The sequence below is a fragment of the Neoarius graeffei genome, chromosome 13 (genome assembly GCF_027579695.1).
Source record: "Neoarius graeffei isolate fNeoGra1 chromosome 13, fNeoGra1.pri, whole genome shotgun sequence".
Classification (NCBI taxonomy): Eukaryota; Metazoa; Chordata; class Actinopteri; order Siluriformes; family Ariidae; genus Neoarius; species Neoarius graeffei.
This window is the reverse complement of record NC_083581.1, coordinates 33,198,856-33,225,193: the sequence shown is the minus strand read 5'-3', so window position 1 is coordinate 33,225,193 and position 26,338 is coordinate 33,198,856. Positions and strand designations below refer to the sequence as shown.

The 26,338-nt window shown below is 41.2% G+C and overlaps 1 protein-coding gene across 2 annotated transcripts in view; it reads left to right on the top strand.

Annotated features, from left to right (window-relative positions):
• The first annotated feature begins 1,273 nt into the window (after positions 1-1,273).
• Positions 1,274-26,338, top strand: part of agap2 (ArfGAP with GTPase domain, ankyrin repeat and PH domain 2) — a 38,213-nt gene continuing 13,148 nt past the window's right edge. For both annotated transcript variants that reach the window (XM_060937583.1, XM_060937582.1), the window contains exons 1-7: positions 1,274-1,589; positions 16,749-16,807; positions 17,079-17,166; positions 19,909-19,994; positions 20,119-20,260; positions 20,361-20,495; positions 20,790-20,908. In XM_060937583.1, the coding sequence (XP_060793566.1) occupies positions 1,421-1,589; positions 16,749-16,807; positions 17,079-17,166; positions 19,909-19,994; positions 20,119-20,260; positions 20,361-20,495; positions 20,790-20,908 (798 nt within the window). In that variant the 5' untranslated portion in view covers positions 1,274-1,420. The remainder of the gene's footprint in view (positions 1,590-16,748; positions 16,808-17,078; positions 17,167-19,908; positions 19,995-20,118; positions 20,261-20,360; positions 20,496-20,789; positions 20,909-26,338) is intronic.

The window sequence follows — 26,338 nt, the reverse complement described above, 5'->3', positions numbered from 1 at the left end:
AACAAAAAACACTGACAGTTCTGTGGGTGGAAACGAATGCCTTGTTGATAAGAGAGGTCAGAGGAAAATGACCAGATTGGTTTGAGCTGCCAGGGAGGATATAGTAACTCCTATAATCACTCTTTACAACCTTGGTGAGCAGAAAAGAATCTCCGCATGCAACACCAGAAGAGCACATTGGGTTCCACTCCTGCAGCCAAGAACAGGAATCTTAGGTGGGGTTTACATTAGACCGTATCAGCGGATCATCAGATTAACGTTTTTAAAATGATTAGCGTGCACACAGCAATGCCAATACACGATTCGCGTGCACACAGCAACGCCAATACACGGATACGCTCGGCTCCGCAGGCATCCTGCGCTCCAAATCACTCCGCCCTGAACAGCAAGTGCCCTCTGGAGGGTGCACACTCCGGCCCTGCGCAGCTCACACAGCGCGCGAGTGAAGTGCACAAGCAGTGATTCGGGACTGAGCCGCTGTGTGTGTGATCTCAGTGCATGTCGGGCATGTGCGTCACTTACCACTTGCAAGTGGAAGGATGGCAAGCCTAAAGACAATCATAACTACACAATGGGCAGTATTTGCATCAGTATTTGCAGTATTTTCATACTTTTATACTCTTTAATGAAAGGTGATACAAGGCGGAAGTCCGCGCCGTTTTTCAGCAGTCGCGTCACATGACCAACGCCAGCGAATCAGGAAGGTGGATGTCACAGTGACGTTGTCCAATGACGACGCCAGCTAGAGCTCAGCACAGCGTATCCGCGTATTCTCAATGTTTACACAGCACCGGACCAGACACGATCTGGATTGAATACGTGGACCCTGGTGGATTCCCGTTTCCCGGCGTTTCCAGGCGTTTTAATGTAAACGGACAGTGCATCCGCGAAGAAAACGAGACAGATACGGTCTAATGTAAACTTGGCCTTAGAATCAAGAACAAGTTCCTATTAAAGTGGCCGGTGAGTGTTTAGTGTACATGTAAATCAGAGTAGATTTTAAGACATCCTTAAAATTCTACTTAAAATAATATTTACGTCTTTGGAAATAAAAGTGTGTTTATAATTTAACTGACGAGTGAATAAACTAAATAAGCACATTCTCTCCTCTGGAGCAACTGCTGAGTAAAAAAAATACCCTTTGATTCGTGGTTTTTTTTTTTCCCCTTTCAGTTGAAGCAAATTCACCGCAAAGTCCTGTTTGTGAGAGAACAGGCTACGAGAGCACAAAGCTTTTTGAAATCAGGAAGTGAACTCAGATGCATATAGAGGAAATACATGCAAGCTGTTCTGCTGTACTTCATGTGTGACACTGATATGATTCGCTGCTTCTGGTCATGATGGAAAGCATGGAAATAGAAGTGGAACATACCAATGGGTTGCATGGTTAAATTTGGACAATTTAGACAGACTCACCTGAATGAACATGCATAACTCAACTAAGGTGGCGCATTCGAGTGCAATTCGGGCTGAAGTAAAGCGCCATGAAAGCCTACAGAACACGCTCAACAAAGTGTTGAAACAGCTGGAAAGGGTCGAGGACCAGCAGCTCAGGACTGGTCTGAAGGTGTATATCCACGGCGTACAAGGTGAGTCCACCTGGTGCTTCTAAAAACATTTACATGAGGAGTCTGTTCTTTTTCTTCCTGTCTGATAATCAGTTTCTGCAAGGTGGTAAATATTTGCTTGAGTGTCTGTAAATCTTGAGTCCTGAAAGAAAAAGAAAACATCCAATGCTTATTTCTCAAGACAAAATATATCTAAATCGGAATAAGCAAAACAGCACTGAGGTTGATGTATGTAGACGAGTTCATGTTGAGTCGGGTCAAGTCGTCATGCCTGTGCCTTTTTTTTTTTAAATATTATATATAAAATATAGGTGCTTCAGGTGTTTCTGTGCAGTCATATTTATTTTACTAATATCTTCTTCTCTGCACGTGTGGAGACACAAATAATGAAAAATGTGAGAGTAAACTGAGATTGACTGAAATTTGAGTTGCAATAATTTGAAACATCCGGTGTCTAATTACATTCTATCTATATTTAGCTGACGGTATTCAGAGTGTCTCTTGCTTGTGGCCTTTCATCTGGAAGTCTGTGGATGAGTGTAATGCGGCATAAAGGAGAAAACGCTCTCAATTAGTGTCTACGAACACCACACACAAAATTCATGTCGTCTTTCATCAGCCACGATGCACCAAATGTGAAATTCCTGCACAGCACAGTCTATTTCCAAATGGTTTTCACTCAGTCTAAAAAGGGATGTGTTCAACTGAGTAAAATGTCACTGTGACTCAGGTAGGGTTGAATGGTGTTCGTTTTCACATTGTTGGTCTTCTTGTGCAATCACCGAGCTGGAGTGTTTGTGTTGACTTGATTATCTCAGACATTAGGCATACTGTTAGTGTTGAGAGGAAAACGACGTAATGAGTCTGCTCATCAGTGACAGAGTGAGGTGATCTCCTAGAAACCATGTACCGGTAATGCAGCGTTATTAGCCACATCACTTCCTGTGTGCGCTACAGGCTCACTACGGCTCATCAAGTAGAAATCTGTATCTGTTACATTATTAGCTGATGGGTCCCTTCAGTCTACATACTTAATCAGGCTTGTGGATATGAACGTTAAAAGGCTTATGTTGCAAGATTACCTCTCACAAAGTAGTCTTGGTAGCAGGCTTTTGGATGGGCCCACTTCCTGTCTCGCTGCCCCAAAAGCCACTTCCTCTCCATCTCAGACGCCATCTGTCACATCAGGCTTGCACTCTCAAACAAAAATACACAACACCTTCTAATATTGATTATAGATTTTCTTTTTCATTTGGTTCTTTTTTTTTTTTTTAAATCTGGTCTTATGCTTTGTAGAGTTCACCAGACATGAGACGGACATCCAGTATGGGGCAGGATAATTTACATTTCAATGGCACATTACCAGATGCGTGCACACACACACAGAGTGTGAAAGGGTCGAGTGGTCAAAGGATCTTGTGACAATGGTTAATTTGACTTTCATTTGGTTGTTCAGACCCACACACCATAATTCACTTCCTCCTCCTCCTCCGACTACTTCCTCTCCTGTGTGTAATTACTGCTCATCTAGCTGACAACAGCATCAAATAGCTCACAGAGAAAACACCGTCCCAACAGTGCATTTTTTTTTTCTTGATTTGAGACATGCAGCCAACCTTACTGGGATCACTGGTGAACTGAACCCCAGCAGTGTGACATTAATTATTAACACTTAATACATTTCTAAGTGGTCTCTCGATACCATCACTATCATCCACAGATCCTAAAAAACTACGAGCAATTAATAAAGAAACGAGACCGTCAGTGACGGCGTAGCTCACTCTGGCCCCGTCTAGTCCAGAAGGAACGATCTAAAGTGGGCCACCTTGCGCAATAAACGTTGCAAGCTATATATAGAAGCTATATCCACCCTAGGAATACCGACCTATTTGCCAGAAAGAATGCAAAACAGTGAGGAATTGACTGAGAAGGAGGAATTTTTGTTGAACTGCTCATTAAGGTTTGATTAGTCCTTAAAGTGCCATTCCACCATTGGATGTATTCTTTGGCATAAAATACAATATATTTTATGACAACATGACTAGACAGAGAAATCTTTTAGCTTCAAAATGATATATCAAACATAATTTTTTGACAACGACAAGTATATTAATTTTGCGACCAAAGTCACCTACCCTTTTAATTTCCGCACGGTAGTGAAACGTGATGTCATCGGCAGGTTCCCCTTCTTGTGTACCACGTCACGTGTGACGTGGCACAGATTATCAGCAATGGCGGATAGAACGCGATTTCCACTTGTCGATTGCTGTGCCGATATTCACCATCGACCGTCTCCTTTGGGCATCACTTGCTATTTTCCTTCGCTTCTTTTCCGAAGCCGACAATCGCGTTCTATCCGCCATTGCTGATAATCTGTGCCACGTCACACGTGACGTGGTACACAAGAAGGGGAACCTGCCGATGACATCACGTTTCACTAGCGGAAATTAAAAGGGTAGGTGACTTTGGTCGCAAAATTAATATACTTGTCGTTGTCAAAAAATTATGTTTGATATATCATTTTGAAGCTAAAAGATTTCTCTGTCTAGTCATGTTGTCATAAAATATATTGTATTTTATGCCAAAAAAATACATCCAATGGTGGAATGGCACTTTAACTTAATTAGGATGCAGTGCTGCAGCACAGCAACCTATGGGCTCCCCTAGGGGAGCCCATAGGTTGCAGTGCAAAGCACTGCAACTATTGTTCTTCTACGTATTTCTTCTTCTTCTTCTTCTTCTTATTCCTACGCAAATTTTGATTTCGAATAACTCAATAACCGTACGTCGCACACAGACAAACAATATATCAAAACGTGCGGATCGATCGGACTCGCTATGCTATTAGTTTTCTCTACAGATTACGATTTTTTCGCGACGTAGTCGCGAAAAAATCGCCCAAAAAAACCCCATTCATTTCTATGGAATTAATTGGAAAAAAAGCACTTTTTCAACGTTTTTCAAACATCCGCTGCTCTGGCATGCTTTCACCTAGAGACATGATTCAAACTCTAAAACGTAGGAAAACTTCTCCTCTGTGGATCTGGCATTCAACTTTTCTGCTAGGTTTTACACTTTCGGATCAGGCCCGGTTCAAACGCCATGTGGTTTCTGGGAGAAAATCCGGCTTTTGAATGGGTGTCTATTGCGTTACACACCAGTGAGGGTCTTTAAGCTTAGAGTGCAGACAGTTTGAAAAAAAAGCTCAAACTTTCTCGCTTAAACCGTGTTTTCAGCCACAAATTTCACTCTACAGACATGATTTTCTCAAAAGTAGTAGGAAAACTTGTCCTGATTCACACAATGTGTCTACCTAAACGATAGGATTTACGGTTTTTGAATGACAAGCGTCAAACTGAGGACAGTGCAGCTGACAGGCTTCATTGACATCCATTATAAACGTGATAGAAAAGTCACTCGTTTTTAAATCGCTCTAGTGTCGTTGTTTTTAAGAGTACAAACAAAAAAAATACATCATTGTATTCAGGAGACCCTTCTAGCGCTCACTGTGAAAGAATTTTGTGAATAGCTGCTTCCGTTGTCGAGTTATTTGTCATTGTTCGAGGCCTGGTCCTTCATAAAAAAAACAGTAGAAAACTCCAGCCCTTGTGTGTCTTAGCCTCACCTTAGTCGCCCACTTTATTAGGAACACTTCTGTTCGTACATACAAACTACAAACACTCTTCTTAGAGTTTAGAGTTTATTTTATTTTTAAAATGGACAGTGCACAAATTAAACATTATCCTTGTGGTAAGGACAGATGTCTGTCCCAGGTTATAGCAGTACATGCTAATTTCCGCCTGTAGTCACTTTGGAAATACTCTTGAATAGCTCTTCTTCATGACGGCTGCTGTCTCAAGCACACACATAATCATTGCATTGAAACATCATTGCGGGTCACGCATTCACGGCCAGCGAACATGCGTGACCGAATTGCTTCGCGCACTGCATCCTCTCACAATTTCCCCCGGGGAATTGTCCGGTCTAGTTAATAATTGTAATTAAGCAAATATGGGTAGAAGTTATACTGTATGCACCCCAGGCAGACCTACCTTCCTGCCAAAAAGAATCAAAATTGGTGAAGAATTGAGGGAGAAGAAACGATTTGTGTGGAAACTGCTCGTTAGGGCTTAATTACTCCATATCTTCGTTATTAACTGCAATTATGCAAATTTGGGTAGGAGTTACATGCGCCCCAGGCAGACTGACCTTCCTGCCAAAAAGAATAAAAATCAGTGAAGAATTGAGAGAGAAGAAGCGATTTTCGTGAAATGTGGACGACGACGGACAACACACGATGGCACAAACTCATCTCCTGTTGGCCGGATGACCTAAAAATGAATGCAGCGAAGTGCTACGGTACTCCTGGAGAAAGAGGTGTTGCAGGGCGGCTTACTGCTGAGAAATGGAAGGAACGTGCTATTTTTAACAATGATTACGAAACACAGTGGCCTGGAAGAATGCAAAATATATAGAATGCTTTGAAAGAAAGAGAGGAATGTTAGAAATTAGGCTTAGTCTCAAATCCACGGTGTCTAATAACAGCTGTTAACATAAACAGCGAGAATACGAGAATAATTTAAGCCCAGTACGAGAATTGCTTCGCTGTAAAGCACTATAGAGTTTTAATGCTGATTTGCGGCATCCTTGCCATGAGTCTGTGGTTATTTGTTCGAAGAAATGACTGGTATACATGAAATGCACTTCCTATCAGCATGTAGCAAGACTGATTCAATAACCGTGACCCAATTTCTTTAAGTAAAACAGAAGATACTGATACTACACATAATACTAGCCTGTTGGTTAACTCTCTCTTCTCCTGCTAAATAAGGACTAAAAAAATAAAAAAAATACGGTGAAAAATGACAGTGACATCATAGAGGAAGTGATGTACTGGGTTCACATCATCATGCTGTGTAAATAACAGACAGATATGTAGCGCTGGTTGTTATCGCCTCACATTCTGTTGACTGACAGTAGAGAGGAGTTGGGATTATACGACTTTAGTGAATTGTTTATTGAGATTAGTGAGAGTTTTATTCTCTAACCATGACACCATATTGGACGTTTTGTCTGAAGAGTGTGCTCGGAAGGAGGAAGTAAAATAAACCAACACAAAAGTGATGTAAATGTCAAAACAGTTGCTAGTCGAATGGCTTTACTGCACAGAGAAATGCGATGCACTCTTTGCTCAGAACTGATGGATCTGTTCAGACTTGTTATTAATATCCTTCTCTAATGATCCGATCACTAGTGGACAAATGGAATGGATGATCATGTACGTGTGGTATTGTTATGATGAGTAGCATGCTATAGATGCACAATGGTGTAACATAGGGAAAAAAATAAAAAATTCAGGTTTTGATTTTATGTACTGAAATAACTATTAGGCACAATTTTTACAATATCTATATAAATTAGTTGTTTTTACCCATTTTAACCTTGAAATCAGCATTTTAATGATTACCCATAATGCATTGTTTATCGCGCTAAAACAAGCAAAAACGTCATAAGACAGTGGAAATACTACCTTTACTACCTTCACGTGGCGTCTTTCTCGATCGCACGTGCCTAGAAGCGTACCTTCTAGAACATTCCTGGGTGGTCACGGACTGTCATGTAGCCTAGTTCGGTTGTGAAACTCGCTAGGATGGAGTATTTTCACGAGTTTAGTGGCAAACTTTTGCGCCGCAATTTCTCTATTCTCGAAATTTGTAACCTGAAACCCTACAAGAAATGTTTCATAATGTTTGGGATTTTGAAAAATGCTTCTAGCAAGTTTATTTCGCTGTATTTTTCCGTGAAACTTGGCATAAATCATCCTTAAGTGATGAGCGTGACATTGTTATTTTGGTCTGGGTCACGGAGTTAGTTGGAAGCGGGAGAAATGAGAGTTTCTCAACTACAGCAGCACTTCTCACCATAGATGGCTGGCGTGTTTCACAGCGTTTGGGATTTACTAAATCTCTAGATCTACTGAAGCTACGAGGATATAAAATCACCAGGATTCTAATTTACTGGGTGAGAAGTATTATATATATTTTTTGAAAGGTTTATTCGCGCTACAAGTCCATGAAGGTTGGAATTGTTCGTGAAGGGGTTAGTTAGATTTTGGTAGCGTGACGCGCACAACAAGCAAAAGAAAAAACAAATTTTCTTCCGAATTTCCTTGCTTTATCAAAATTATTTTTTGATACATTAAAAGACTGTGTTTATAATATTTAAGCGATTTTTTTTTTATTATAGAGAATATTTGATCAAAACTTTCAAAACAGCATTCAAAGTGATTTTTCACGGGTGTAAATGTTACGCGTGACGTCCATAATTACGTTAAATTTTAAGAACTAAAATTCTGTTAAAAATTCTAGATTTGTGCTATCATTCTGGGGTTTTGCTGAATAATACTTTAGGGAGTTCTCTTACAATGCTGAAAATTCAATGAGTTTTGGTGAAATTCTAGAAAAGTTATTTACATTTTAACGCGCCTGATAGCGATTGTGCTCACACAGCGTGCTACTCATATTTATGTCTCAAATGTCTCTTGAGTGACCACTAATCAGCATATTATCTCCTGATCTACCCAAAGCAACCTAATGTCACCAGACTCTAAAATACAAAGGGTTGCCTGTATTAAATTATCAGATGGCATTTTCTAATTAAACTCTCTAACGCTCGGCTTGATCACTAAAATTCTCTCCCAATGCCGTTTGGTTTTGTGGCATTTTGTACAGCTGTTACTCAGCTAATAAGCTGTTCCGGTTTGTGCGATTTCACTCACTGAAACCACACACAACCACACAAATGGATAAGAAAGTAAAAATGGACTAAAAGATGAGGTGTATTTTGCCAGTGTGTAGTTTTACTTGCAGGCTTCATCTGCTCTGCAAATGAGAAACAGAGTCTCTGATATCCTTCGTAAATTTCTGGCCACAAACATCAGAAGGCTGCTTTCTGACTGGCTCTACACACTTCTGTGCGCTGGTTTCCTGCAGGAATACAAACTCTCGACATACAAACTACCACACAGTGAGCTTTTTGGAGCAAGAGCTAGTCACTAGATTAACGGAAGTTCCCAGTTTGTGTCAAAACTCTTAGAGGTGAGTAAAGGATATGATGTCAGGTGTTAGCTGGTGGGTCGTCTGACATGTCAGTCAAACTACCTCTTCCTCAGCACTGTGCGAAAGTCTTAGGCACATGTAAAGAAATACTGTCGACCAAAAATGACTTAAAAATAATGAAATGAAATGTGTCAACATTAAAAAAATACTATAAACAGTAAGCAGTGAGCCATAATAAATGAAACAAAGTAAATATCTGGTGTGAGATGACCCTTTGCTTAAAAACTAAAAAAATGTTTTTAAACAGTCGTCTCAGGTACAGTGAGTGCAGTTTTATGCGGAAATGAGCTGTAGGTTTTACTGAGCATCTTACAGAACCAGCCACAGTTCTTCTGGACACTTTGACTCTCACACTCACTTCTTCATTTTGCACCAAAACACAGTAGCCTTCATTATGTTTTCTTTCTTTTTTTTCTGAAAAGTGCTCTCTTGTGTAATATGCTGCTCAGATACAAACTTTTTTTCCTAGCATTTAATTTTATGCTGGAAAACAAACATTTGGAACTCTAAAATGTTTTTGTACTGACTCGATAATGTAGAAATCATAAAATAGAAATGTATAACAAAGTTTATATATATATATGCAGGGTGCGATTTGTCAAAAAACCAGAAGGGGGGATGTTTTTTTTTTAAATCATGAAACGTCACAAAATTAAGGTAACAATAGGCTAACAGCTCAATAACATCCGATGATATCAAATGAATAACACTAAATGAAAACGAACACTAAACCAGAGATAGTAAATTCATCTTCCTATCTCTCTGACTAAATACACGAACACTAACACACAACAAAGTTCGTATTGCTTGTCGCGTTGCTGTGATGTTTCTCTCCCTCCGGATTAAATGGACAGTGACTCGAAAATCACTAAAATACATGAATACTAAATGAACAGTTTGCTCTGATGGCGCAGTTCACATTGTGCGCAGCTTTCCGATTTAAACTGTTTTTTTCTCATCCTTATACTTCCTGTTTCATGGACTGTAACGGATTTGCTTATTTAGTAATTTTAATACAGAATTTACTTTGAAATTATAATCAGACACTCCAACGCCCCCCCTAAAAAAAAAAAAAAAAATTGGCCGTGAAAAAAGCGGCATCCGCCAAAAGGCGCGCTGTTTGCGTCCCTGCATAGAACGCAAAGATATTGTTATTATCTACAATGTATCTATTTGCTGGGGACGTTCGTGAACATCAAAGCTGCCACTTCGGGTCATTTTGAAAGTGAGTGCAATGTAGACCATAGAAAACTGTGTCACAACATGCCTGTCATGTCAACTTTTTTTGTTTGTTTGTTTTATTGACGGGGTTGTCCCCGAGGATTTTTTTTCAGCAGAGATAAAAACCAGAGGGGGGGGATGATCCCCCCCATCCCCCCCAGCATATATATATCATTCATCTCATTATCTCTAGCCGCTTTATCCTTCTACAGGGTCGCAGGCAAGCTGGAGCCTATCCCAGCTGACTACGGGCGAAAGGCGGGGTACACCCTGGACAAGTCGCCAGGTCATCACAGGGCTGACACATAGACACAGACAACCATTCACACTCACATTCACACCTACGGTCAATTTAGAGTCACCAGTTAACCTAACCTGCATGTCTTTGGACTGTGGGGGAAACCGGAGCACCCGGAGGAAACCCACGTGGACAACATGCAAACTCCACACAGAAAGGCCCTCGCCGGCCACAGGGTTCGAACCCGGACCGTCTTGCTGTGAGGCGACAGCGCTAACCACTACACCACCGTGCCGCCCTCGTATAGATATTATAAATAAAATGGAGAATAGCAACTGCAATGTGCAAACAATCCGCTGATACAAATAGCCAACATCCATAAAGTACCAAGCACAGCCGATGCTAAGAATTATAACAAGAAGTGCACATATGCAAAGAGACCTTACTTGGACAGTATGTATAGTGTGTTTTTATATAGTGATTTAATTAGTATAATATAATTGAATATAGGGTGGCACGGTGGTGTAGTGGTTAGCACTGTCGCCTCAGAGCAAGAAGGTCCTGGGTTTGAGCCCCGTGGCTGGCGAGGGCCTTTCTGTGTGGAGTTTGCATGTTCTCCCTGTGTCTGCGTGGGTTTCCTCCGGGTGCTCCGGTTTCCCCCACAGTCCAAAGACATGCAGGTTAGGCTAATTGGTGGCTTTAAATTGACCGTAGGTGTGAGTGTGAATGGTTGTTTGTGTCTGTGTGTCAGCCCTGCGATAACCTGGCGACTTGTCCAGGGTGTATCCCGCCTTTAGCCTGCGACCCTGTAGAACAGGATAAGCGGCTAATGGATGGATGGATAATCGAATATAATATATGCAAAACGTCCAAGCCATTTACAAAAAAAAGCAACCTGTTATGTGTCTCAGCAGTGTGGCAGAACAGATAAAGTACCTCAATTCCATGAATAAACCATTAAACTGGTAATGCTGGTGACGACACAATCTTTTGCCGTTGTTGGAGATGTGTTGAGATGGATTACAAATGTAACAGGGCCATGAATTCAGTGGTCTGAGGTGGGTACATTAGACCGTATCAGCGGATCATCAGATTAACGTTTTTAAAACGATTAGTGTGCACACAGCAACACCAATACACGATTCGCGTGCACACAGCAACACCAATACACGGATACGCTCGGCTCCGCAGGCATCCTGCGCTCCAAATCACTCCGCCCTGAACAGCGAGTGCCCTCTGGAGGGTGCGCACTCCGGCCCTGCGCAGCTCACACAGCGCGCGAGTGAAGTGCACAAGCTGTGATTCGGGACTGAGCCGCTGTGTGTGAGATCCCAGCGCATATCACTTACCACTTGCAAGTGGAAGGATGGCAAGCCTAAAGACCATCATAACTACACAATGGGCAGTATTTGCATCAGTATTTGCAGTATTTTCATACTTTTATACTCTTTAATGAAAGGTGATACAAGGCGGAAGTCCATGCCGTTTTTCAGCAGTCGCATCACATGACCAACGCCAGCGAATCAGGAAGGTGGATGTCACAGTGACGTTGTCCAATGACGACGCCAGCTAGAGCTCAGCACAGCGTATCCGCGTATTCTCAATGTTTACACAGCACCGGACCAGACACGATCTGGATTGAATACGTGGACGCTGGCGGATTCCCGTTTCCCGGCGTTTCCAGGCGTTTTAATGTAAACGGACAGTGCATCCGCAAAGAAAACGAGACAGATACGGTCTAATGTAAACTTGGCCTGAGTGATCCTATGACAAATGCATTTGACCTTGTTCAAACCAGTGTTCATGGTTGTCCACTCAAGAAGGATGTTAATACCAGGTCTGAATGGGGCTATTCAACTCTACAGTGGGAAAGATGCTTAATGTCAAGTGCTCTACCAGAGTAGAGGTCCTCTGAGCACAATAAGACAAAAATCCTCAAAAGTACCTAATATATGCTGGAGGTAAGATGAGTGAAGAGACCAAGTAGGGCTGATGATAGAGATTAAGTAGAGAGACGAGACAGAGCCGGTGTAAGGAGGAGGAGTTTTTGCCCCAGAATGCCTTGGTAACAGGCTGCCTCAGCGTCTGGGAGGGGGGGTGGATACCGCAGCTTGAAAATCTCACTCTCTCTTTCTCTCTCACTGTTAAATGAAGTACACTGTTGATGTTTTTATATTAAAATAAACAAGTCAACATTCTACTGATTTTGCTGTCTTGATTAGCTGCTCTTAGATGTTTTTTTTTCTCATTTGCTGATTAGTTTTTCCTGTGACTCCTCCCCTTTGCTTCACCAGCATTTTATTGGCTCTCGTTCCTTGAAGTGGTATGCCTGCCTCTTCCCACAGCACATCATCGCCTATCCCTTTTCCAGTGATAGAGAGAGAGAGGGAGGATGGAGAGAGGGAGGAAGAGAGAAAAAGATGGGGAGGGGGGAATTTCTGTGGAAAGCAGAGGCTGTGCACTGTCTGGCTATTGACAAGGACAGGCAGGCAGATGGAGAGGAGAGAGATGGAGAAAGGTGCGAGGTTTTCCAGCTCTGATCTGTGGAGTGTGGGCACTATAAAAAGCATCTAGCACAGGGATTTGAGAAATTCCTGTGCTTGCGGCAGAGCTAAGACTTGCACCTACGGTGAAGTTTTTCTAGCATAAGGACCCCAAGGATGCCCGTTCATTTTGTGCACCAGGTACTTAACACTGAAGTCTGCTGTATTAATATCCTTGCCGCCTGAAGCGCATGGCATAAATCTCAGATCACAGGAAGCGTAATGGATAGACTGTCCGTGAAGAGCCTGGGATTGTTCTCTCTGGATTTACCCTAAGCTTCTCTCTCTGATCCATGTGTCAGGTAGTCTTCTTGCTTGCTTCACCTCTCTTTATCTCTCCTGTCTGTCTGGCAACATCCACATTGTGGTGTATGTCTGCAAACAACATGCCTTAATTTACAGGCGAAAACAATATGTAATTTTCCTGTCCATCTCACTAGCTGTCCATGTGTCACCTGCTGAAAGGTTAGGAAGGTTGTGGTTGCGGTGTTCCAGTGTGCTCAAATGTCTTAAAACTGAAGCGCAATCCCAATAAAAGGGGAATGAAGATTCTGAGGTTTTAAGACATGTGGAAGACTAGCAGTTAAGCTAACGAGTACAAAGGACACAAGTAGCAATTTGGTCCAGTCCACAGGAAGAAACCACAATTCAAGCTTCTCTCCACCTCAAACGCTCATCAAAATGTGTTTCAATCTTTTTATCAGTGGGGATCAAAACAGAATATCTGATCACCATAGATCAGTTTAATCTATGTCTGTGTCTATGTGCCTATCCAACCTGGACCTCATGGAGCAAACTGGTGTATCACAGCATAAAACCACCTACCTCATCTCCCTAACCTTGGTGAAGGTGGAGACAACTGAGGATCATGGGATGGAAAAGGCCAGGCAAAGTGTGGAGGGGGCCACAAGTCAGGCCGGAGGAAAACAACCATCTCCAAATACAGACTCAAGCAATGGGGATCTGAATCATCAGAAACAAGAGGATGTAACTAAGCCAGAAGCAAGGAAAGGCACCCAGCTCAAAACAGAGCAGGAAATACTTCCAAGCTCTAGGGACCATAAAGCACTTTTTACAGATGGTGCACAACCCAGTGACAGGCAAAAATCAATAACCTCATTCACTGCAGAAAACAGTGCAGCAAGAGAAGCCACAAGAGCACCTCAAACATCTATATCCAAAGATGCCGCTGAACCAACCCAACCCCCAGCCACAAGTGATGGTGTAGGACGTGTTAACATGCGACCGGTTTCCCTTCTAAAGACACAAAGTGGTGCCCTCAGTAGTCGTGAAATAAGGGAGGCCAGAGACAGCGTCCATGCTTCCTCCAAGAGCCTGGATCGTAAGGACAGCAGGACCAGGATCCAGTCCCCTGCTAGCCCTGCTCCCAGCACATTTAGAGCCTCCTGGGCTGTGTGTGAGGCCAAAGCCAATCTGGAAGATCAGAAAGGAGGTACTAGGGTTAAAATGTCTACAGAAGCTGTGATAGCCATGCGGACCCAAAGCCCAAGAGCAGAGAGGCTGAAGTCGGGGTCGACATCTCTTCCAGCTCCTGTCACTGTGGTCTCTAAGCCCCAGCGCAAAGGGAAGAGTCGTACCCTGGACAACAGTGACCTGAACTGCCTGTCTGAGGACCTTCTGAAAGGAAAAGGTGGTCAAATGACAACAGACATCAGGACAGGTCAGTTGCAGGGGACCTCGACTCGTGACCGCAAAATGCTCAGATTTATTAGTGGCATTTTTACAAAGAGCACTCAAGTCCCATCCAGCGCTGATATGGTACCCCAAGTTCCTAGCTCCTTACAGAGAGAATCCAGTGAGGATGAAGGTAGGAAAGCACCACCTCCACATCCATTCATGATTTCTACCCGAGCCAATCTATCAAACTATGTGCATGCAACAATACAGGATAGTGTATGCTTATGGCACACATCCAATGAAAGGACACTTTGGCTTTCCATATTTCCATCAGACAATCTGGCTTTTCCTTATCTTTGGTACAGAGACAAATCTTAGTTATGGGCAGGACCCAACAAACCATACAAAATAAATTTTGACTTGCTATATTTAATAATTGTATAAAGCACAATTTATGAAACAATAATAGTCCTTCGTCTTTGAACTTGTGAAACAGGAAACTGCTCACGTTTAAGAAATTTAAATGTTAACTTGTAGTAATACCAGGGGCTGTGGCAGTAGTTAAAACATCAGAGTCTTTTCGACATTATCGCCTTCGCCACTACCCTTGTGGTTGATTCAGAACAATTGGAATGGCAAACGAATTTGATAATAAATATGCCAAAGCCTGTGCAATTACAGACTAACATATCTTAATCCAAATCACCCGCTGCCTGTTCTCATCCTAAATATTTTTGTGGTGGCTTCTACTCTTTTCATACTGTGATCTCCAGTTTCATACCATATCCCTCCCAATCATTTGTTACTCCCAGGATTGCCTTTAGCAATACTGTTAAAATCAGGACTATAAAAATTTGCCGATTTACGTGCATTGGGCTTTTTCAGTGTGTTTGTAAAATGATCATGTAGTCAAATGTGTGGACAGCAAGTAGACCTTTTTGAAAGCCCCAAGTTTTCTCATGTAATTGTTTTTACACGAGATCATGTAAAATCACGTCACATAAGAACAAAGAATTTGACTGTTATCCTAAAATACATAAATACGGCTCAGTGATGTGTTAGTAAAGATGGGTCTGTGTTGCGTGTGTGTGTGTGTTCCATGAACTGTGTGCACTGATATGCGTGTGTAAGTCTGTGTCTGTGTGTAAACTCAATGCTTGCACGCACAAAAATATTTACGTATGTGTCCTCCGGGCGAGCTGACAGAGCAGCTGGAGGTGGGGTTGTCATGGCAACAGGCAGATGGAGCTGCCTGTTGTATGGCTGCATGATGCCACTGAGAGAGTCCCCAGCCCAATGAATGGGAAAGAGCGGAATTGTGTGTGTGCGCGCATGTGTGTGTGTGTGAAGGGAGTCTTTTGAAAAGCGTCCAAAAAGAGCAACGACAAAATGCAGGCTTTAGAATGTGACACATAGTGCATTCTTTTTCATCCAGGCACTCCGGATACGCGGCTGTATATAGAGGGCTTGGTATCTGCATAAGGGTCTTACTGTCTGGCCCTGTCTCATAATGCCCTCATAGAACCACGCTGAATTTGGATGGGCGTGTGTTCGACGAGTGGACTTTGTGAAACACCAGTCCTTTACATAGAGGAAGTGGTGGATAATGGGTTTGGTAACCTCTCTTTATCTCATCCTTTTGCCCATGAGTAGAGCCCAGACAGTGCTTGAATGTCTATCACCTCATTTGCTGTGTAAGTCACAAATTATAGTGCCATGAGTCACAACATCTCAGTTGCTTTTTTACACGTCCAAAGCAAGCCACAGCTGGGCAGTCATGGGTGAGATGATCACAAGGAAGACAGCAGAATTCTCCATCAGTCACTGGTGACAGTGAAACAGCTGGGGCTGAGCCAATCTTCACAGAGGAAGGGAGAGAGTCAGAGAGGGAATATCTGTAGGCTGAAAGCTGTTACTCCTCTGACCAAAAAGCCAAATAAGGCTATCTTCTTCTTCTTCTTTTTAACTTCTGCAGTGACGAAAATTATGGACATCTTCCCATATTCTACATTAACTGTAGATTTATGCTGAATTGTAGATTTCAGGAGCTGATTTTATCCATTCTTGGAACTGTATGACATTTGAGAACAGAGAACATCATCGTGTTTAGAGAAAACTGTGGAGTCTAATGGAAAGCAGTTATGTGATTTGCACTTCCTTTATCCATTAGCTTTCTTTTATACATTTTCACATGTGGGTAAAGGATACTTGTTTTTATCCTGTAATTAAGGGGAAATGTCACTCGTTCCTATTTGTGTTTTAAACTGGCTTTTGTCAAGACCCGCAAAAGCGCACTTGCTTTGTGCTTTCAGTACACTCAGACATCCTGCCATTTCCGACTTTGATCATTACGTTATTACTAAGTATGCTACTTATTGTTTTCAGTATGGTTCACTATCTATGTCTTTCATTATGTCTGCAGCTTCCTGTGCTAACAGTCAAGAATGGACCTTAAATCGTTCTATACCAGAGCTGAGACTGGTGAGATGACTTTATAATCAATCATCGCTGTAACACTGGTGCTACTTCTTGTGGTTCTTTTTGCTTAACTGACATTCTCATGCTAAAAAAAATAATCATGAGCTTGTCTTAGAGACTTAAAATCTTAAAAAGAAACTCAATGTTACGTCAATTTTAGCATGAAAATATTTTTGCTTCATGCCTCTGGTACTGATAATGCTAAAGAAGAATTTTAGTTGTCTTTTGGTTACAGATGAATACTCTTAGTTGATCTAAGTTTATTTTTATATAGGGAGTGCTGGGAAGCATGAGGAGTGGAAAGTCTGCCCTGGTAAACAGGTTTATCACAGGAAGCTATCTTCCTCTTGAGTCACATGAAGGTAAGAATGTACTGACTGGCCTCCCAACCTACTGATTACATAAAGAAATTGTACATGAAACCAGTTGTGGTTAACTAGGGTTAGGTTAGTTTGGTTTTTTTTTTTTAAATTGGTTTGTGCCCTATATTTCTCTGCACTATGGGTTTATTATCCAGCAGTGACCTAAAGAGACTACAGACTTACAATATTTATGATGTCACTATTGTTAAGTTTCTGCAAATTAGTAAAATTATAATTAAAAAAAAATCTTTAAATCTGGCTCTAAAGAACATGTACATGTACCAACATGCTAAGTGCCTGTATGGGAGCCAGTACCTCGTCAAGGACTTTGTCAAAATTGGTGTGCATTTCTACCAATTTTCTATAATATAGTCAGATATATTATATGGACGCGAGTGTTTTACTGGGATATACATCACTCGTATTTTTCATACGAGCTCCATCCAGGACATGGAGAACCAAAACCGTGACATAAGTCTCTATATGTCACTCGTGAGGAAATCGATGAATTGTTTTGATAAATTTGGGTACTTTTTGTTTGTGAATGTGTCGATATAATAAAAAGAAAATCACATGTTGGCTTGAAGATATTAAGTTTATCTTCTCATGTTGAAAAACTCGCATTTTTCATAAGAAATGCATCGCGGAGCTGAGTGACATATTTAAATAACATTGGCTGGCTATTTTTCATGGTATATCAGATATATTCCATTCAGCTAGCATGATACTGAATGAGTCGAAGTTCAGTACCATGCTAACTGAATGGAATATATCTGATATACCACGAAAAATAGCCAGCTAATATTATTATTATTATTATTATTATAATACAGACACATTCCTTTCGGGTGTTCAACGCGTCTTTCTCTTTCAAAATTCTCTCAAAATCTTCCGTATTTAACGACGCAAACCTGGCGGCCATGTTTGTTTACAAATTGTCCCAGTCGCTCGTTAGTGCGGAAGTCTTACATCTCCGATGTATGATGTCATGTTGTCTTGACAACCATGCAATATTGTAAAGCATATTCTCCATTGGGCAGAGTGACGTAATACACGTAGGATAAGTGACAGGCTAACAATATTGCATGCTATCAAACCAAATGAATGGAACTCGCTGGAAGGGAATAGAACACGTTTTTATTCCATCGAAAAAGTGTCCTGTGTGCATAATAATTCCTGATATTTCACTCTGATGATGTCACTCCTAGTGTTTTCCTGTTGACTAGACGTGCATTGTCAAAATGGTGAACTGGCTCAAAATTAAAATTCTTTTGATTAACTTGCATTTTTTGAGGGATGTGTCCATATAATATACAGAACATTGCACGGTTGCGTGAAGAGATGAAGTTTATCTTCTCGTGTTGAAAAATATTTTCACTTGTTTGCTTCGCTCATTTGTGAATATGTTCACCATTTGAAGATAAACTTCATATCTTCACGCAACCGTGTAATATCCTTTATATGTAGACAGCATTAAAAACGCATTCAGAAACAGCACAAAAATATCACCATCGACAACAAAATATATGCAAAATGATACTTACAGGGGCGGCACGGTGGTGTAGTGGTTAGCACTGTCGCCTCACAGCAAGAAGGTCCGGGTTCGAGCCCCGTGGCCGGCGAGGGCCTTTCTGTGCGGAGTTTGCATGTTCTCCCCGTGTCCACGTGGGTTTCCTCCGGGTGCTCCGGTTTCCCCCACAGTCCAAAGACATGCAGGTTAGGTTAACTGGTGACTCTAAATTGACCGTAGGTGTGAATGTGAGTGTGAATGGTTGTCTGTGTCTATGTGTCAGCCCTGTGATGACCTGGCGACTTGTCCAGGGTGTACCCCGCCTTTCACCCGTAGTCAGCTGGGATAGGCTCCAGCTTGCCTGCGACCCTGTAGAACAGGATAAAGCAGCTACAGATAATGAGATGAGATGAGATGAGATGAGATGATACTTACGGGGAGAACTGTTGGTGTAGCGGGTAGCGTTGCTGCTTTACAGTTCCAGGGTCCTCAGTTCTAAAACTGGTAATGAAAGACTAAAAAGGGTTGGTATATGTAAGCTGTGTGTTAGCATTGGCAATGTAGCAACTTGTGTTGCTTTAATAATTGTCTTGATAAAATTATGCCATTCCCGAACCCATGATTTCACCAGTCCTTGGATCCAGATCAGCAGTATTGATGTGCTGAAATAAAAGTACTATTGGCACAGAAAAGTGCAAGTTGAAGATTTGACGATGAGGCTGTTGAAGACTTCAGAGTCAGCACTAGCACCCTGTTGGCAAAGAAGGACAGCTACAAGACTGTTACAGCTACAAACAGTTCTGCTACGATGGCTTAGGACTGCAGTTGTCATGTACAGTTTTGCACTCAAGTCTCTATCAATGAACATTTGACAAATTCAATAAAATAGGCTTAATGTTTAAAGTATAATGAATTTATACTTACAGACACACTTATAGAAGCGAGTTATGTATAATCACGCTATGTGTTATCACTCAACTGAACATGGGTTCCCTTTTGAGTCAGGTTTCTCTTTAAGTTTCTTCCTCATGTTGTCTGAGGGAGTTTTTCCTTGCCACCGTCACCTCAGACTTGCTCGTTAAGGACATGTTTATAAATTCATATGTTTAAAATGTATATTTTTCTGTAAAGCTGCTTCGTGACAATGTCTATTGTTAAAAGTACGATACAAATAAAATTGACTTTAATTACAATCGAGCCTATTTTTCAGTTTCTCTCTTTTCCCCTTTCAGGTGGGAGATATAAGAAAGAGGTATCGGTTGATGGTCAGAGTCACTTGTTACTGATTCGAGAAGAATCCAGCCTTCCCACTGCACAGGTTTTCATGTTGTTGTTTTTTTTTTTGTGCATACTTTAAGCAAATGGTCTCCAAATAATAATTTTATTTGCACTCTAGGTCATGTACTCATACTCCTGTGTAATTTTCAAATACTAAATTATAGTTCAGCAACTGGGTAGATGCAGTTATCATGGTGTTTAGCCTGGAAAACGAACCCAGTTTCCAAGATGTGTACAAGAACGTCAGTGAACTAGGAGTCCACCGCAACACTGCAGACATACCGCTCATAGTAGTGGGCACACAAGGTACAGGATTTCCAAATCTTCCCTTATGAACGTTGTACCATGGATGAGAAGAAGCTCTGAGGTACTCACCGTCAACGTGTCAATGTGTTTTTCAATCCAGATAAGATTAGCAGCACTAATGTTCGTGTTATTGACAATAAGCGGGTACAACAGCTTTGTGCAGACGTGCGACGCTGTACTTATTACGAGACCTGTGCCACCTATGGACTAAACGTGGACAGAGTCTTCACTGAAGGTTGGGATCTTCTCAGAATAGTGAAATAAACTACTGGAGCTCGGATCAGTTAAATTTCACCTTCAGGATTTTGGAAAAAACACAATTACTTAAGGAAAATACTTCAAGTAGATGGCAGCCTGTTTGAAAGATCAGTTGAAATGAATTCAATGGGCATCCATTCATCTGGCTGAAAAAGCAATCCCACGAGTGGGCTGAGCTGAAATTTAATCGATCCCTGTTCCTTTTAGATCCACATTACTTCCATATTGTAGAGCTATTTTTGATTCACTAATCAAACCATTCACCACACAGTGTGCCAGAAGATAGTGGCAAATAAGAAGCAAGCCAGTGTTCTAGCATCCTGCAAGTCCTTACCCAACTCCCCCAGCCACTCTGGAGCCTCCACGCCTGTGTCTGCTCCATTGGGACAGGTACAATCATGCAACTTTTAGACATTGTTTGAACACATGTATTTCATGTCAGACTCTGTCACTGCATGGTTTTGATGTGGGTACAGAGTAATTTGTACAGAATAAATTGGGCTTAATTTATCACAGCATTTAGCAAACTGGAAATGTCTGTCTTGCAAAAAAAAAAAAAGTCTGGAGAATGGCTGATTAATGCCCTGATCTTTTAGGGCTGTATTCAGGGTTGAGTTACAGTGTCTTGCAAAAGTATTCATCTACCTTGGTGTTTTTCCTGTTTTGTCGCATGACAAGTTGGAATTAAAATGGATTTTTGGAGGGTTAGCACCATTTGATTTACACAACATGCCTACCGCTTTAAAGGTTCATTTTTTTTATTGTGACACAAAAAGTAATTAAAGATGAAGAAACAGAAATCTGGAGTGTGCATAGGTATTCACCACCTAATATCAATACTTTGTAGAGCCACCTTTTGCTGCAATTACAGCTACAAGTCTCTTGGGGTATGTCTCCATTAGCTTAGCACATCTAGCCACTGGGATTTTTTTTTTTTTTTAAAGATTTTTTTTTGGGCTTTTTGCACCTTTATTGGATAGGACAGTGTAGAGACAGGAAATGAGCGGGAGAGAGAGAGAGACGGGAAGGGATCGGGAAATGACCTCGGGCCGGAATCGAACCCAGGTCGCCCGCATTCATGGTATGGCGCCTTAACCACCTGAGCCACGACGCCCCCGCCACTGGGATTTTTGCCCATTCCTCAAAGCAAAACTGCTCCAACTCCTTCAAGTTAGATGGGTTGCCTTGGTGTACAGCAACCTTCAAGTTATGCCACAGATTCTCAATTGGATTGAGGTCTGGGCTTTGACTAGGCCATTCCAAGACATTTAAATGTTTCCCTTTAAACCACTCCAGTGTAGCTTTAGCAGTATGTTTAGGGTCATTGTCCTGCTGGAACGTGAACCTTCGTCCCAGTCTCAAACCTCTGGCCGACTCACAGGTTTTCCTCCACAATTGCCCTGTATTTACTGCCATTCATCTTTCCTTCAGGAAAGCTTGTCAGGACTGTCCCTGCAGATGAAAAACATCCCCACAGCATGATGCTGCCACCACCATGCTTCACTGTAAGAATGATTTTCTCAGGGTGATGGGAAGTGTTGGGTTTGCGCTATACATGACATTTACCATGGTGGCCAAAAAGTTCAGTTTTACTCTCATCTGACCACACAGCAAATTCCTCAGTGTTGAATTAACACTTTCAGAGTTAATTTGTGTCCAGTTGGACCTATATAAACACTCTGGGTGTTAATTCAACACTGGGGATTTTGCTGTGCAGAGAATCTTCTTCCATGTGTTTGGGGAGTCTGCCACATGCTGTTGGGCAAACTTCAAACATGTTTTCTTAATTTTTTTTTTCTTTAAGCAATGGCTTTTTTCTGGCCACTCTTCCATAAAGCCCCGCTCTGTGGAGTGTACAGCATAAAGTGGTCCTATGGACAGATACTCCCATCTCCACTGTGGATCTTTGCAGCTCCTTCAGTGTTATCTTTGGTGTCTTTGTTGCATCTCTGATTAATGCCCTCCTTGCCCGGTCTGTGAGTTTTGGTGGGTGGCCTTCTCTTGTCAGGTTTGTAGTGGTGCCATATTCTTTCCATTTTGCTATAATGGTTTTAATGGTGCTCCGTGGGATATTCAAAGTTTGGGATATTTTTTATGAGCCAACCCTGATCTATACTTCTCCACAACTTTGTATCTGACCTGTTTGGAGGCTCCTTGGTTTTCATGTTGCTTGCTTAGTAGTGTTGCAGAGTCAGGGTCCTTCCAGAACAGGGTGATTTATACACACATCATGTGACAGATCATGTGACACTTTGATTGTACACAGGTGGATCTTAACTAATTATGTGACTTATGAAGTGAATTGGTTGGACCAGCTCTTATTTAGGGGTGTAGCAGTCCTTGGATCCAAAAACACGATAGAGAGTCTCGACTGATGCGTAAGGTTTCCTTTATTTAAGTCCACCACAACAAGATGACGTTAAACTTTAATCCGTATCATCCTTACAGAACCATGAAAACTGTTTTAAAACATACGAATATTTCACAAACTCATTTCCACGGCACACCTCTCATAAAATAAATACCAAAATAATCTCAAATTACACAACATTAAAATTTATACACATATGGTTCTATCTTGAATGTTTCCCTTCAACAGGGTATTGTACCCGAAGAGTGGAAATGCGCTGTTGTGGTACCTGTGCCAAAAACGAAACCACCTTTGGTCAATGAACTGCGCCCCATATCATTGACTTCTTTGTTAGGCAAAGTTGCTGAAAGTTTCATCACTCAGTGGGTTGTGTCAGACATTAAATCTGAAATCGACCCCCAGCAATTCGGCTGTTTAAAGGGCCGATCCACAAATCATTGCCTTTTGGATCTAACAAATGATTTATTTAAGGCCTCCGATAAACCTGGTACCCTGAGCTCTTTGGTGTCAACAGACTACAGTAAAGCCTTCGACCGTGTGAGCCACAACATAGCTATTTGCCGACTGATCGAGCTTGGATTACAGCCATCTTTAGTCAGATGGATCGCCGATTTCCTCACGAACAGACGACAGGTGGTCCGTTATCATGGAGTCCTTTCTGACAGTGTTTCAGTAACGTGTGGCTTTCCGCAGGGAACACTCCTTGGTCCACTCATCTTTATAGCTTATATAAATGGTGTGGCACGCCAAGCTTCTTCCAAGAGGTGGGAGTTTGTTGATGATTTGAACTTGTTGGAAATCAGAAACTCCTTATCACAACCTTCGAGTATCCAACAAGATTTGACAGATTTGAATACATGGTCTCAGGAAAACCACATGGTCCTTCATGTCCAGTTCAGCAGGTCTCTGTATCCTCCCTCCCCCCTTGCTCAAGATAAATGATATAGTTCTGGAATGAGTGGGAGTCATGAGGATCCTATGAGTTTAATTGTAGTCGGACTTAAAATGGAATGCACATCAACTACATCTATAACAAAGCAAGTCAGCGGTTATTTCTTCTCTGTAGACTAAAGCATTTTCACATTTCAAAGGATGATCTTGTTACTGTGTATACTTCTTACATACGACCTGTTACTGAGTACGCAGCCCCTGTCTGGCACCCAGGTTTGACAACATTGTTGAACAATGAGATTGAAAAAATCCAGCGTAGGGTGGTACGTATCATAATGGGACATGATTACACCTGCTACGCTGAAGCTTGCGCATACCTTGGTTTGCCATCTCTTCACTCCAGGCGTTCGACTCCGACTTTAAAGTTTGCTAAATCACTCTTAGTGTCTGAACAATATCGCCATCTTTTACCGCCTACAAGAGTGAACATTAGCTGCCGTCAAACCTGTTCTGCCAGCAATCTGGACATTCTTAAAGTGTCGAACTGAACGTTACAGAACTAGTGCCATCCCGCACATGGTTCGTTTAATAAACACTTAACTGTTCAAATATTCTTTCTATGTTTTAATTAGGAGTATAAGTCTGAATATTCATTTTTTACCTTACTTTTAATGTTAACAATTGAATTTTGTAATGTCACAACATCAATTCAGCCCTAGGGCTGCGACTGTGGTGATATGAAGTTGTATTCTTAATAAAAAACATTACTGCCATAAGTTACAAATCTTAGACAAACAAGCATCATACCTCACTGCACTCTCCAAGGAATGCAAATATGTATATGATAGTCCTTTCTTCTGTCATTAAACGTGCAAACGGGTACAATGCAATAGTCCTTTCTTCTGTCATTAAAACATGCATCAAAGACAAAGCTCAAAGTTGTGCAAATGAAGTGCAAAGTGCTGATAATAATCCCAATAGGCCCAAGCAAAGTAGTGTTCACCCGCCAACTACCTTGAAGGCTGTGCAAGCTATGGAGTTACCGCCAGGCCAAATTTAAACACTACAAGCACATAGTATTCCTGGGTTAATCCACACATACAGATCATATTAAAGACATACAAAATTCAGAATATTTATGATCTGAAAATAAATTACAGACATATTTTGCTCATAATCCAACCCATGTTCCCCTTTCCTTTTTCAATATCATACAGCACAAATACAAAACTTTTTCTCAAAAAATATTGAGATATGGTCCTTTACAAGGGGTTTCATACGAAAGGGGGTGAATACCTATGCACACTCCAGATTTCTGTTTTTTCATCTTAATTATTGTTTGTGCCACAATTTTAAAAACAAATGCACCTTTAAAGCTGTAGGCATGTTGTGTAAATCAAATGGTGCTAACCCTCCAAAAATCCATTTTAATTCCAGCTTGTAATGCGACAAAACAGGACAAACACCAAGGGGGATGAATACTTTTGCAAGACACTGTATGCATGCTTAGTTCAGTATTAATATCAAGTGTGCACATGTGTATTCAGACCTCAGATGTAACTACAGTCTATGCTACTCCGGTAGCTGTGTGGTATTTGCACATGTGGGCAGAGCTTGTCCTAAACAGAGGAGTGTCTCAGTTAAGCTCAATTCTGACCTTGGACTCATTTTTAAGCTTATATTTCTTCTGCCCAAATGAGGAGCAGTATTTATTTCAGCACCCCTGTCTGATAGTTTGTTGGAACCACAATGTCATGCTGAAATTCTAAAAAAATATTAAAATCAATTTAGTATCTCATGTCTATATTAAATTGACACACTTAGCTGTTGTAGAATGATGGGGAGAAAAGCAAAATAATAGAATGTGCTGGATCAAGTGCTATTTTATAAGCTGCTGAATAATGAGGGTCGAAGCCTGTTAATTTCAACCAAAATTGCAGTGATTAATGTGATAAATTACTACTAGGACTATTCATGCTGCAATATATTGGCAATATAATAGACTTCTATTGGGTGTTTATTTCAATGCTTAGAAGATTTTTCATTCATATATCGTACTGTATTTGTCTTTTCATTTTTAAATTGTTATATTGAATTACATTTGACAGCAAAGAAAAAGTATAATGTGTTTCTTCGGTCTGCATTTTCTATACCCTGAGTTTTTTCTGGCTTAAAAGCAAGTGCTTGTATTTAAAGGCTGTGGCACTATTTAAAAATCCTATTTCTGACAATCCTACCTAAGAAAATTCAGGGAAACGCTGAGATGTGAACTACACTAAGATTATTTTAATAATCTGAACTGGCCACAGAGAACATCAGCATAACTACCTTAGTAAGTGGACTCTGGATATGAAGAACTTTCCCCGCATAAATGACTTAACTTTTGCACTTATGTCATGAATTCTGAATTCAGTCCTTAATCATGGCAGAATGTTTTGCATTTGTTGAATGGTTCAGCAAAGTGGACACAAAAAAACTGTGCTGTGCAGACAAACATCCCCATCTCCACAGCCAGATTATCCAGGGAATCCATTCATTCCTGTCTTCCATTCATTTCT